Genomic DNA, 15,588 nt, shown 5'->3' on the forward strand with positions numbered 1-15,588 from the left:
AATCTGAGGTTCGACAATCGGCCGAACCCTCCGTTCCAGCACCCTGGAATAGACTTTACCGGGGAGGCTGAGAAGTGTGATACCCCTGTAATTGGCACACACTCTCTGGTCCCCCTTTTTGAACAGGGGAACCACCACCCCAGTCTACCACTCCCCTTGGGCACTGTACTCGACTTCCACGCAATGTTAAAGAGACGTGTCATCCAAGACAGCCCCTCCACACCCAAAGCTTTTAGCATTTCTGGGCGGATCTCATCAATCCCTGGGGCTTTGCCACTGTGGAGTTGTTTGACTACCTCAGTGACTTCCACCAGGGAAATTGACGAGAATCCCCCATCAGCCTCGAGCTCTGCCTCTACTAAAGAGGGTATGTCAGTCGGATTTAGGAGTTCCTCAAAGTGTTCCTTCCACCGCCCAATTACCTCCCTTGTTGAGGTCAGCAGGTTCCCATCCTTACTGTACACAGCTTGGACGGTTCCCCGCTTCCCCCTCCTGAGATGGCGGACAGTTCTCCAGAAACACTTTGGTGCCGACCGAAAGTCCTTCTCCATGTCTTCTCCGAACTTCTCCCACACCCGCTGCTTTCCATCTGCCACAGCAGAGGCTGCAGTCCTTCGGGCCCTTGCAACCGCCTCCGGAGTCCTCCGAGACAACAAATCTCAGAAGGCCTCCTTCTTCAGTCGGACGGCTTCCCTGACCACTGTTGTCCACCACAGTGTTCGAGGGTTACCGCCCCTTGAGGCACCTAAGACCTTGAGACCACAGCTTTCCGCTGCAGCTTCAGCAATAGAGGTTTTGAACATTGCCCACTCCTGTTCAATGTCCCCAACCTCCACAGGGATGCCAGAAAAGCTCCACCGGAGGTTTGAGTTGAAGATCTCACGGACAGGGGCCTCCTCCAGACGTTCCCAGTTCACCCGCACTACCCGTTTGGGCTTACCAGGTCTGTCCAGAGTCTTCCCCCACCCCCTGACCCAACTCACCACCAGATGGTGATCAGTTGACAGCTCTGCCCCTCTCTTCACCCGAGTGTCCGAAACATGCGGCCTCAAATCAGATGAAACGATTACAAAATCGATCATTGACACAGATCATCATTTTGTCAATTACCATATACAGGGCTTCACACACGGCTTGCTGGCCATACCAAATTCATCACCTACATACCAAAATTCGCAGTCAGCCATCACCGACCCCGACACAGTTGACAAACTCCTGGCTAAAGAAACCAAAGAAACCTCCATGATGGGCCCATTTTACAGCCCACCATTTCCCACATTCAGAATGAGTCCCATTGGCGTAGCAACTAGGAAATATTCTGGAAAAAAACAACTAATTATCAACCTCTCTTCCCCGCACGGCTCCACAGTCCCGAGCATCAACAGTCTCATCCCGAGCTCTGACTTTTCTATGCAATATTCAACCATCGACCACGCCATCTCCCTCATCCACACTGCAGGGCAAGGAGCCTAGCTTTCCAAGAAAGATATCACCAGTGATTTCAAAGTCCTTACCATCCACCCTGATTACTGGAACCTTTTCGCCATTCTCTGGAGGGGCGCTTACTATTTCGCCGTTCATCTAACCGTCGGGTGTAAGAGCAGCCCAAAAATATTCGACTCCCTCTCCAAAGCACTTTGCTGGATCCTGACCAACAACCACAAGCTCCCATTTGTCATCCACCTTTTAGATGACTTTCTCACCGTTACGCCACCCACTTCACCGCCATCTCATGGCCTCAACATCTTGACTTCCGAATTCCACGAACTCGCAGTCCCACTCTCCCCAGAGAAAACAGAATGCCCCAACACATCACTGTTACTTTCCTTCTGGCCCACCGCTGCACCAAACACCAACTTCTCTTACTCCTAGGCCACTTCAACTACGCCACCCGGATCATCCCATAAGGTTGGTCCTTCCAGTCGCATAGCCGCTTCCGTCCCATCTCTCCATGACCACATCATGCCTAAATGCCGCATGTAAAATGGAGCTTGAAATGTGCCACCACTTTCTTTCCTCCTGGAACGGCATATTCTTCTTCCACAATGACCACGTCACCAAGGCAGAAGATATTCAGCTCTTCACAGACGCTGCCCCTTCCGTCAGCTTTGGTGGCTACTGCAGTGGTAGTTGGTTCGCAGCCGACTGGCCGTCTGAATTTTCAGCCCTCTCTCATTCCTCTACCATCTACGAAATGTACCCCGTCATTATCGCAGCCATTGTTTGGGGTCTAAATTGTCCAAGAAAACCATCGCAATCTACTCTGACAACAGTGCAGTAGTAGACATAATTAACAAAGGACGGTCCCATTGACCAGACATAATGCAATTCATGCGGAGGCTCACCTTGGTTTCAGCACACCACCAATTCATCATCCGAGCCTCCCATATACCAGGTCACAAAAACACAATTGCTGACTCTCTTTCTCGTTTCTCTTTCCAGAGATTCAAGCAAATGGCGCAAGCTGCCGACCCCTTTCCAACTGCAGTCCTGCCGTTTTCAGCGGCCATCTTCAAATAACGCCATTAATTGCTTTAAAGCTTTTCATGCCTCCCACGGCATCCCCTTCTCTTGACGTCATTCTCAATCTCAGTCTCAATCTTCATCACTTTCGCCCAGTCTGATCTCAAGATTAAATCCTCCACCATACAGGTCTACATCAGTGGAATCAACTTCTTTGTCAAGTTATCCACAGGGACAGCTGTGGATAATGGCTTTGTCCCGCTCCCATATTAGCATGCTAACCAAAGACCTCCACAAGGTCGAACCACATCCCTTGCCAAAACATCTACCCCTCACTTCAGACTTCTTAGCCCGTTGCATTCAGACCCTCAGATCGGGTTATCTGACTCCATATGTGGACAAAGTCCTGGAATCCATGTTTCTACTGGCATTTTTTGGCTTCTTGCGGTGCTCAGAGTTCACCGCCTCCAGCCTCCAATACCAACCAAGTATCCACGCCACCATGGCCAACATCTCCGTACAATCCACAGACACTCATCTATCACCTCAAATGCAGCAAAACCAACCAGTACAGTTTACTGCAGACCATCTACCTCTTCAGACTCAATTCTTACCTCAGACCGCACGAACCCATATGCCTCTACGTGGACTCAAGACTAGTCAGCCACGCTGCCCCCCAAGATCCTCTGTTCGTCACAGAGACAGGAAAATTAGCCACGCGCTTCTGGTTTCACCTACACCTTCGCAAAATTTTACCAAATCTGGAATATCCCCTTAACTGTACTCCGGGCATTCGTTCCGCATCGGAGCTGCCTCCAGTCAGGGAATCCCCGATAACATCATAAAAATCCTCAGCCGCTGGTCCTCAACAGCTTACCTCACTTACATACATAATTAATGAATACTGTCCATGCAGAGAATTATCACCCAACTTTGCTACCCCCTTCAGCTCTACAGAGCCATTTAGCCTCTTTTAGCTCAGTGTTTTGGTTTTCCAGCCTGCAACTCCACTGTCATCAACAGGCAGCTGTTTTCAGAGAAAAAGCTCTGATAAACCCACTGTATGCTCCCTGCTCAGCACCAAACAGCAGACAAACAACTTTAGACGATAGCTGGTAAATTTTTCTTAAATTTTGGTTTACACCAAAACAGAGCTAAATGGAGAATTCCTATTGGACTTACATTAAGCGGCCACAGCTTAAATTAATGCTAATGTTGCTTCATGTCTGGTAAGTGCGTAATTAAAGATCTCTTTGCTAATAATCTTTAAACAACTTTACACTGCATGTACAATTTTTAGACAAGTATTCTGAATGAATAATTATTTCTATGCACATTTTCCAACTCCAAACCATACAAAATTTAATGCTCATTAGAGTTAATTATTTTTAGCTGATATACATTTGTGTAATGAGGGAGGATGTGGTGAAAGTGAATCACACCTTATATCAAGCTGTGCATGATTATTAGGTAGCTGCATTACCTAAGGTAAAATGGGCCAAAAAAGGGATTTAACTGACACTGAAAAGTCAAAAATTGTAACAGACAGATGCAACACTAAACTTTTGAGGCGTGACCACCGGACAATCAAACATTTTGTTGTGAATAGAGAACTGGTGCGAAAAAAAGCGCATGGAGAAGAAATGGCACAAATTACCTGCAAAAGACTTCCGTCGAATTAAACGTGAAGCTACCAGGAACCCATTATCCTTCAGTACGACTATTTTCCAGAACTGCAACCTACCTGGAGTGTCCAGAATTACACTGTACTTACTCTGTAAGTGTTCAGAGACATGGCCAATGCCAGGAAGGCTGAAACACAGCCACCACTGAATAAGATTCACAAGTTGAAGCGTCAAAATTGGGCAAAGAAATACCTGAAGACATTTTTTCTTAAAGGTTTTATGGACAGATGAAATGAGAGTGATGGATCAGATGGATGGCCTGTGGCTGGATCACTGATGGACATGGCACCACTTTGACTCAGGCGCCAGCAAGGTGGAGGAGGGGTACTGGTATGGGCAGCTGTCATTAAGGCTTAGATAGCTGGACCTTTTCAGGGTGAAGATGCACTCAAACTCAACTCCCAAACCTACTGCCAGTTTCTGGAAGATAATTGTTCCAAGCAGTGGTGCAGGAATAAGTTCTCAGTTTTCAAGAAGGCCAGGATCTTTATGCATTTGATCTTTTAACAGCATTTGGGAGGCTTTGGTTGCTGCTTCAGCAAAAAGTGACAGTGAACAGATCAAGAAACTGACTCCATGGATGGAAGGATCAATGTACTTATTGAAAAGAAAGGTTATATTGGTTACTAAATACGGGGTGGCGCAATGGATAAGACACATGCCTTTGGTGTGAGAGACCCGGGTTCAAATCCTACACACCAATGTGTGCCTGAGCAAGACACTTAACCCCTAGTTGCTCCAGAGACGTGCAACCTCTGACATATGTAGCAATTGTTGCTATGGATAAATGTGTCAGCTAAATGTAAGGAAAGGCCAACAATTGTTTATCATTTTGTGTTGTTACACAAACTGAGAATAAACAAGTAATTTGATAGAAATTATCTTGGTAATTTAGTTGTCTAATAATTCTGCGCACACATACACTCAACGGCCATTTTATTGGGTACCTGTTCGGTTGCTAATTAAACAAATAGCTAATCAGCCAATCACATGGCAGCAACTCAATGCATTTAGGCATGTAGATGAAGTCAAGGCAACTTGCTGAAGTTCAAATCGAGCATCAAAATAGGGAAGAAAGGGGATTTAAGTGACTTTGAACGTAGCATGGTTGTTGGTGCCAGATGGGCTGGTCTGAATATTTCAGAAACTGCTGATCTACTGGGATTTTCACGCACAACCATCTTTAGGGTTTACAGAGAATGGTCCGAAAAACAGAAAATATCCAGTGAGCGGAAGTTGTGGGGACAAAAATGCCTTGTTGATGTCAGAGGTCAGAGGAGAATGGGCAGACTGGTTCCAGATGACAGAAAGGCAACAGTAATGACTTGTTACAACCAAGGTATGCAGAATACCATCTCTGAACAAGCAACACGTCTAACCTTGAAGCAGATGCCTACAGCAGTAGAAAACCACACCCTGAGTGCCACTCCTGTCAGCTAAGAACAGCCAAATTGGACAAAAGAAGATTGGAGAAACGTTTCCTGGTCTGATGAGTCTCCATTTCAGCTGCGTCATTCAGATGGTAGGGTCAGATTTGGCATAAACAACATGAAAGCATGGATCCACCCTGCGTTGTATCAACGGTTCAGGCTGCTGGGGGACGTGTAATGGTGTGGGGTAGGGGCGTAGGTATAGAAAATGGGCATCATGGGCAAGGGCCCATGATGGGAGCGGGCCAAGTTACATGCACGACTTTGTCTTGCCTCCTACATCACCAATGAGATCACATTGTATATATATCCTCAAATGTGCATATGCCCCTTTGCCAGGGTGTCAGTCAGTAGTTTTATCCACAAAAGTCTATGAATTCTGTACTTTACAAATACAATAGTCTATAGTGACACAGTCCAAATCTAAAATCCATCACTTTAGGCTGTGCATGTCTGTGTTCGAGAGAAGCCCATAAAGAGAACTGCTCACTTTAATATGTTAATATGGAAAGAAATTGATTTAAGGTGGGAGTTTAGGTATTACTGCATATAATATTTTCAGTTGTTAAACCGTGCACAATAAGGAAACACAAATCTGCCAATATAGGGTTCCCTTCTAGACACAAACACAGTGTGTGTGTGTGTGTGTGTGTGTGTGTGTGTGTGTGAGCATGTACTTTGTAACTGAGCCCAAGGACCCATCATAACAGCCTGCACTGGGGCCTTACACTACTGGTGTGGGGGATATTTTCTTGGCACACTATGGGCCCCACTATGGGTACCAATTGAGCATTGTTAAAACGTGACAGCCTACCTGAGTATTGTTGCTGACTATGTCCATTCCTTTATGACCACAGTGTACATCTCAAACAGGTTTCTTGAACATGACAATGAGGTCACTGTATGACCTCCACAGTCACCAGATCTCAAACCAATAGAGCACCTTTGGGACGTGATGGAATGGTGTACCTAATAAAGTGGCCGGTGAGTGTATATACTTCTGAGCAAGACAAAACTCATGTTTTCTTACACACTCAGGTTTGAAATTCAATTATATTTTGGATTGACTGAGAGCACTGTATTTGTTCAACGGTAAAATTAATTTTGAGGAGTACAACTAATAATTGAGCATGCAGTGTAAAGAGTGATATGTTGTCACCCGTTACTGCCCCCAAGTGGCAAAAAAAGCATTAAGTGTGGACAAACCACATATTACCAAAACTGTGATTAATAAGGTGCACATCACATTAAGAACAGGATATTTTTACCTCTTCAAATTTCTTGGCCTTGTATTGCTCTGCTCCTTTCAGGAAGTTCAGCAGTATGATGTCACACAGCACTGTGCCCTGTATAATAATAATAATAACAATAACCTTTATTTTTAAAGCACTCAACAAAGCAAGAGTAGAAACTCCATGATTTCACTATTCATGTTTTAAAACTCAACACAGTTCACAATAAAGTAGGTATTGTACTTGAGATAACACTTAAAGTCAGAGATAAAAAGGTAATATACAGCTCAGTTTATCAGTCCTGACAAAAAAACACAAAAGCACTGAATGAAACATGACTGGTATAACGAACTTAGACTAGATTGGTTGTGTCAAGTATACCACTAAAACTTACCACTCCCACTGACGTGAAGGCTGCCACCATGTTAATGAGCGTAGGGATCATGTTGAACTTCCCTGCCTACGAAGAAATACTGGTAGTTTATATCAGCAGGTTTCAGTATCCTGGGCAGGGGCGTGGGTATAGACAATGCAGACAATGCAGCTGCACTGGGGCCCTTGATGGGAGCGGTCCCGCCGAGTTACAAGCCGGTCTTACATGGTACATGGTAAAAATGCATTGAGTCTTATCTGTATATATAGCACTTGATCGCTATTGAAAATACAGTTTGAGGTGAAAAGTGTGTTTACTATTGATTGATGAAAGTTGATGCATTTTTACCATGTAACTGACAAAGACCAGCCCGTAGCTCAGAGGGGCCGCTCCCGTCATGGGCCCCCAGTACAGCGCGGGTTATCATTTCGGGGATCGGTTGTCGCTGCGTAGGCTTACCTATTAATTGTGTGGATGTGCTTGTGGGTATTAAACTGTGTGTGCGCTGTAGCTGGCCTGTTTTCAGAACATGGTGCTGTGTTATCAGTAGGCCACTTTTCTTTCTTATTCACCATAATATCTTGCCTCTCTGTCGATGAGGAATGTAATTGTCGTGATTCGGGAGGTTATTGTACTGAAATTGCCAGAAAGTCTTTTCAGCACAGTGGACATGACGTTACAGGATACAGCACTGGCCATGTTCCTTAAAACTTTCTCTTTGACTTCTGTACTTAGCAAAAACAAAAGCCTAGGTGACAAAGTTCGACTGTGAAATCCATCACATGATGGTACTTTACTTTAGACTGCTGTGTATCAGTTGTTAAACCGTGGCAAAATAAGGAATCAAGGCACATAAATTTGCCAATAAAGGGTTCCCCGTGTGTGTTTTGTAACAGTTTAGCCCAAGGGCCCATTATAAGCCTGCACTAGGGCCTGTTGTTACTGCCTTACGCCACTGCTCCTCCTATCATTAGCACAAATGCAGTTGTACAAGAAATTACTTCTTTTGTTGATTTTATTCCCCTTTCCACTATATCCTCAGTCTCCAAAGCTGATTAATGTATTGGCAGATGTGCAGAATAGTTTATTTTAAGAAAGTAACCCTGTAAGCAGAAAGTTTCCAATTCACCAAACGGGCATGTCTTTGAACTGTGTATGTAAAACCACCATATAACAATGTTGATGATGCCTGATAATCTATGCTTACTGATCATGGCTACTTTATATGACCTGAAATTATTTTATAGATAATAAACCTTTCTGTGTCCCAAACAGTAAGGCCACATGTTAGCAAAATTGCGTGCAATTGCATAAATGATTCTGCCTAGACATCTAGTAATGCTAAAGACAATTTGTACTGTAAGATGCTTTAAAAGATGCAAAAGTGCATAAAACACATATTACTGGTGCTGTAAAATTATAAAATTATATAAGTTAAATATGAATAAAATATATAAGAATGTTAGTACTACAAAGATGAGTAAGTAGCTTCCATGATGAGCTGTCAAAACAACTACAGTATATACAAATCCCTGTGTCATTATTCATAATGGATAAGTACACATACACATTATGAGCACCTGATACACAAAATCTGACACACACTAAGCTATATACTCACATTTCCATTGACCAGAACATCAAACCTAATAGCATAGGCTTTGACCAGAGTGCGGTAGTCCGTCCCATTATCCATCTTATAATATTTGGCAAACCTGCACAAACAGACAAATCACAAGGAAAACATCATCAATCAATCTAACCATACATTTTGCAAGTGGTCAAAATAACTAATAACAACAATATAATGCAGTCTGATTGATTACTTGATTAATATGTTATATGCTAAAATACTTATTTTTATGTAGAGTCCTTAAAGACAATCCAGTTTAACAACCTGTAACTCTTTTCATTTACATATAGGTGGCTCAGATACTAGACTTATGAAAGCTGTCCATGTCAATTTGCCTTTAGAAATTCCTATATTTCTAGTAAAGGTGTTGGTCAGCTGTTACTAGAGAAAGGTAATGGTGTAATTAGAAAAGGTAATTAGAAATCATTCCCTGGGGACCATGAATATCCAATGATTTCAATGCAATCTGGCCAATGGTTAAGTTTCTAGTTTGTGGATGGAACATATCAGTCCAACCATGTAGTTAAATACCTGAAATTGTAGCCAGGTGAGACATCATTCTTCTGTGACATGGCATCCAGTCGGGTGAATGAGTATGAAGGGTTACACTGGTCATCTGACTTGTCCAGATCACATATCCAGCCGATCTTTATTCCAATCACTCCTCCCTGACAGAATTTTCAAAATGAGACACATGAACTGGCTTCTGGGAATTACATTTAAAAGCAACCAATTTGTACCAGCTAGTATGTTTGGAAGAAATGTTACAAAAAACAAAACATTTTGTTCCTATGCCGGAGGTAGTGTGACATTTGTTTACCACAACAAACCAGGATTCATACTTCACCTCATGCAAGAATGAAGACTTGAGATTTTGACTTACGACTCAACTAAGACCTGCATCACAAAAATGACAACTTAAGGCGGGCACTCACATTACGACTGCAGCCGATTCTGAAAATGATTTAAGTGCGACTGATCAGACTGTTCGGATCAAATTGGACCGGGTCTGTTCCAGTCTGGGTCAGTTGGTGTTGGCAGATAAAATCATACAGTGGAACAAGATGGCACCGCAGACGGGGCTGCAGCGGCTTACATAGACTGCCAGGGCGGGGTGCTGACTCACTCAGTACTGTTTTGGCAGAGTGATTTTTCCTTGTGATTGTGCAGTGCGCCCTCTCCCACGGGACGGTGGGGGGGAGTGGTCACTGCTTGCGCTGGCCCTGCTCTGTGCGCAGCTGATGCGGTCGCTGTGCTGACGCCGCCTGCTTCTGTACAGCTGCTGGGCCCCCCATCCAGTTCCACCACTATTACACATGGGTTGATCCCCTGCCTCCCATGTCGCACCATCCATGCTTGTGCGCTTGCCGACACCAATGCCACCGACAGCGGGTGACTGGGTGGCTCATTTATGGCTCTGGGCTGGTTGGTTTTGTGCTTGGTGGTTGCTGCGCCTATACTCATAGAATCTGGAGTTACAGTATGTAACTACCGCTCTGTAGCTTCTCAAGATTATAGCAGAGCCACCATGTGTGCTCGCAATCGCTGTGCACAAAAACACACGATTCGACTATCAGTCGACTATAGGCATTACTTGACAATTCTGATCCGACTATGTAAATCCTTAGTCAGGGACAGCCCTACATACATATAATTACTGAAGTACGGACCTTGGTGACCTCATATGAGCATAACCACTCTGTGTTGAAGGAAAGTGTATAAGGCAAGGATAATACTTTCCGAGTACGCTAGGGTCCGTGTGACGAAAACATTGTCATCAGAGAGGGTACGCGTAGGGCCTGTGCAGACGTCCGTGTGTCTCCTGTTTTTTTGTGACCGGACCGTGACTAGCACTACCAGGGGCCCAACCGATCTCCTGCACATGTGTGGAACGTGTCCGCCAAGCTGACTCCAGAAGGTACTATAAACAGAAGTGGTCCGCGTCAATGGGCTGTCTATGTCCGTGTCCATGTCCGTGTCCACTCCCAAGTATATTCGAGGCTTAAGTGCGTGCCCACACACAGTCGTGTCATGCGCGCAGTGTTGGGCAAGTTACTTCCAAAATGTACTACATTATAGATTACTAGTTAACGTCATTTGAGAGTAATTAGTTATATTACAATATTTCTGTCTCTGAATTGTAATGCTTTACGCTAGCCTATTTGCGTTACTTTGAGCTACTTTTAATTTAATGGCTGCATTATTCTGATGGTAAGATGTACTGCATAGGTGCATTCTAGTGAAGTGCAGTTATTTCTGCGGATTGGGTGTGGATGGGTGAATTAGGATGAATCTTCTCCCCATTAAGAAAGACGCTGTGCGCATTAATGCACGAAGTACAGCCGCATAACATCATTGATTATTTGAATCTCCCAACAGTTCGACAGGATCGGTCAGGATGAACTGACAGTAGCCTCTGTAATTATGAATAATATTAATTAGTAATAATATTATAATATTATAATATTACCAATTTATTTTTAGTAATGCATTATACAACTGCATTATAGCAAAAAAGCAATACGTACTGTGATTGCATTACTTTTGTATGCAGCATACTCTGCAGCACCCCTAAGCGAAAATGTCTTCCTGCGCGCCTGTCTCTAGCACAGTAACGGCGCAGCTCCAAAATAGCGTCGAAACCAGGTGATTAATATATCATGCCAATCAGAGTTACAGTTACAATTACAGATTTTAACCATCACTCCTCATTGAATTGCAACCTTGGCTGCGGTCTGAGAGCATTTTGTAGTTAAGTAGGCCTGTGTAGGAGCCTATGTAGATTTATCATTATTGATTTTACCATGTCTTTGTTGTTCTGTTCACACTGATATAAGCTAATAAAAACGTTCATTTTGCGAAAGTTGAAAATATTAAACAGTAATATAGCAATTATTATAGGTTAAAAAAGTAACGTTTACTATGAGTAAATTTTAAATGAACTACTTTTTACTTGAGTAGATTTTTATACCAGTAACTTTACTTGTACTTAAGTAAAGGTTCATCAAAGTAATTGTAATTTTTCTTAAGTAGAATATATTTGCACTCTTTCCACCTTTGCTTATAGTCACAGTGGTCTGAAATAAAGTTTATTGAAAAAGGACATGTTCTGAGCTGGACAAGGGCAGTATTTGCCGTTGGCGTAAATATGCTGAATTTCAAAGCATCTTAACAGACGAGAGGGCACGCAACCAGAAGATCAACAGAAAGACTGAACTCTATACTAAGCTATCACAGTACGAGAAACAGTACAATGGACAAAAGTGGACATTGGTACACAGAGATTGTCCAACAGATCCAAATGGATGGACGCAAGACAGGATACAGCTGGGACACACACAAACACAGGGTGAGTCATAATCTCTGATTGAAAAATAAAATCTTAAACACAATGAAGCAAAAAAGTAATACTATATTAGTAGTGCTTGGCAACAATTAAAATTTTTAATCGCGATTAATCGCATTGTTACGCGCAAAATTGAATAATGAATACTAAAGTAGTGTATTGCGCACACAGCAGCAATAAAATATTACCTAAACCTATACCTATAACCTAAACATTAATGTAATCAAATCAAATATTAAACCAAAGCTATTTGCTGTTGTGGTGGCAGCCCGGCTGACGGTGAGTGTCCTGGTTATTTCTGCTTTTTCCTTGGTTTTCGGTTCCCTGCCTGCCTCCCTGTGTCTCCTCCCCTGTGTGTTCTCTCTCTCTCTCTCTCTCTGCCTCTGCCTCTGCCTCTGCCCCTGAGCCCAGCCAACAACCCGCACCTGCACCTCATCAGCCACCTCGTCAGCCTGCCACACCTGCCAGTAGTCAACCTCATCTCTGCCTGTACTTCAAACCCGGTTCTCCACACCATTCTTGCTTGATCGTCGTTGCGCCATACCCGGTGCCACCTCTACATTCAAGCTCGCATGTATTGTGTTTTCTTCCAGTTTCCCCGTGCTTCGTCTTTGCTGTCACTAACCTTGTCTGTTTCCCTTCTAGGTTCACTCACCCCCGTCCTCCATTCAGTCGGCTGGGCTCATCCTCTGGTCCTCTCCTCCCCGGACTTCCCCCACGGCGTCCTCCCAGTTCCCCCCTCCCCTCCTCGCTTCCTCGGCCCCAGTGTTCCCCGGCTCCCTGGTCCCAGTCTCGTCGGTGTCCCTGTGCCAGTGTTTCCCCGGCATCCACCTCTCCCTCCGCTCCAGTCCCTCAACCCCTTTTCCCTCAATAAACCTCCTTCGCTCTGAGCACTGCATTTGGGTCCTCTCTGTCCCCACACCACACCACCCGTTACAATTTGCCACTGCCAGGGCATTACCTTTAATCTAGCTTGTTAAAACAAGTTACCATCAGAGTCCAGTTCTTTTTTTATTTTTATTTTTTCTGAACAGGTATTAGCAGGTATCTATTACCTACTCGTCCAAACTAATTCAGTAGGGTTGGGACCTACATTCAAACATCGGGATGGACGATGCCGGGGGGCGTGAGGCGGGGTGTAGCGGTCGTCTTATGTGCATGTGTTCACTCGCACAGATGATGAAAAATAATGTATCCACCTCCTTGGCCATTTGCATCACACCTATTCCTTTCAGACTGCAGCTGAGATAACGTATGTATTCCCCCAATGCCTGTTTGTGCATATTCGATACGTACCTAGGAACCTTTTGCAAGCCCTGGTTTCTCGTTTATGCCTGTTGTCGCTAATTTGCATCATACCTGAATGAATTCATATATTTTCTATATTCTATAGACAAATTAACACTTTCCACTTAATTTCAGCTTGAAAGCAAATGAAAGCAGAAATTTATTTTATTATGTTATTGTAAATAAATTCAGCCGTCAAGGGGTTAAGTACAAGTACAATTACTGGTATAAAAATCTACTCAAGTATAAAAGTTACTTCGTTACTTTTTTAACTTCCTTAAATAACTTATTCATATTTATGATATTTATACATATACTTATTTAATTAAATTTGGATTTGATAAGGGAACAAAGCCAAAGGAATGGCGCTATCAATTTTAGTTAATTTTAAAGATACTTTGCCAAATCAATGGCATAAAACAATGACATTTAATGTTATAATGAGAAGAATGAGAATGTTTTCGCCTAATTACGAAACTGTGGCTGAACAGATTAGACTCTGGCGGGCTGCACTGGACTGGGAAAACGGGAAACAGTGGACTGTATCTGAAGTCATATCCCTATTTACATTCAAACGCGTGGTAATTTTATTTTTATTTTATTATTTATTTATAATTATTATTATTATTTATTCCGCCGTTTTTGGCCTCTAACTAGTCCTGTACCGTTTTTCCTACAAACTCGGTTCCAACTCCAAATCTTCTTCATGAGATGGGTGCTATTACCTGTGTGTCTGATATCTGTAATGGTTGATTTTATATTAATATTTTTATGCATTTTAAAAATAATGGGTTCCTATGGGAGCAGGGACTCCACTCTTCCAAATTTAAGAGCTTAGTTCTCCGGCATTATGTGCAGCTAGAGACTCAATTTCAGCTGTAAGTTGCAGAAGAGATGTTGATCTTTCAAAGTTGTATTTGGTGTTTGCTAAAAAAAATGTTTAGTTTAGGAGCTATGCCCTTCCAAAGTGAAGTGTTTTACAGCTTTTAGCAGACTTTACCAGTGTGTCATGTGATCAGTTTAGAGTGGAGACAGGAGGATTTTGCAGAGCAGAATGTTTTTTTGCTAGTCGCATATATTTTTCTCTATAAGCACAAAAAATGCACCAAAATGTAGTCACATGCCTTTTCTCCCTCAAAATGTCAAAATCCTGCTTAGTGGACGTTTAGTTTTTGATCTCTGATCCTTAATTGACTGGAAAGTCTCAGTCGTCTCTCATTCACTTCCTGTTAGCTGCAGCCTGAGGTCTCCCCCTGTCACTAATTCTCTAACTTGCTGTATCTTCCTCCCTGTTTGGAGTTTGGACACAAGAGGTATATCTTTATGCTCAGCTACTCAAGCACTAACTAAAAAGTCCAAATGTTAGCTTTAAAGCTTTTTTTATGAAGCAAATACATTTTTATATCAACAACACATCAAATTGTATCATTACAACCAGGCTGGCTGGTGGTGCAGTTAGTTAGTGATCAGTCTCTGGAGCCGCACCTCCTATTCCAATTTGATTTATGTATTTGTTAAATGTGTCTGCTCTGGTGGCCCAGATCTGGCTCTGGTGGCACAGATCTGGCTCTGGTTCAGTGTGGCAGAGGGGTGGATCTGTTTGCCAACTGGGAAAACGGTGTGCCCTGTGGGTTTCACTGAGCCTGCGGGACGTCCCCCTGCTGGGGTTGACGCCTTCTCGCACCCCCTGTAGCCTCCCCGGCTGCTATATGCTTTTCCACCGGTTTGGCTGATCCCGCACCTTCTAGACCGCATACAGTTTTAAGCCTTGGCAGTGATTCTGGTAGTTCCGGAGCGCACAAGTGCGTCCTGGTTTCCCTGCCTCCAGCGGTTGCTGGCAAGACAGCCGTGGAAACTCCCCTGGAGGGGGCATGCCCTCTCTCAGGCGTGGGGCGCAATCAGGAGTTGTCCGCTTCTTCTTCAGCCCCTCTGGGTCCGGCCACAGAGAGGCAACGCCTGGAGGGTCTAGGTCTCTCCCGTGAGGTGGTAGGCACCATCCAGGGGTCGAGAGCCGCCTCTACTCAGTCCTCTTACTCGTCCAAGTTGTCGGCTTTGCAAAACTGGTGTTTGAACCAGGGGTTGGAACCGGTGGCCTGCTCGTGGACAGGGGTCTGATGCTCAGCACAGTTAAAACCTACG

General features: G+C 43.7%; 1 protein-coding gene across 2 annotated transcripts in view; it reads right to left on the minus strand.

Moving 5' to 3' along the window:
• LOC119914452 (P2X purinoceptor 3-like) overlaps positions 1-15,588 on the minus strand; it is a 35,142-nt gene that overhangs the window by 6,746 nt on the left and 12,808 nt on the right. For both annotated transcript variants that reach the window (XM_038733770.1, XM_038733761.1), the window contains exons 8-11: positions 9,348-9,484; positions 8,805-8,898; positions 7,205-7,270; positions 6,847-6,924 (exon numbers count right to left, since the gene is read on the minus strand). In XM_038733770.1, coding sequence (XP_038589698.1) covers positions 6,847-6,924; positions 7,205-7,270; positions 8,805-8,898; positions 9,348-9,484 — 375 coding nt within the window. The remainder of the gene's footprint in view (positions 1-6,846; positions 6,925-7,204; positions 7,271-8,804; positions 8,899-9,347; positions 9,485-15,588) is intronic.

Source organism: Micropterus salmoides, unplaced genomic scaffold, assembly GCF_014851395.1.
Source record: "Micropterus salmoides isolate LMB-PRFRI ecotype aquatic unplaced genomic scaffold, ASM1485139v1 Ms_hic_scaffold_1, whole genome shotgun sequence".
Taxonomy (NCBI): Eukaryota; Metazoa; Chordata; class Actinopteri; order Centrarchiformes; family Centrarchidae; genus Micropterus; species Micropterus salmoides.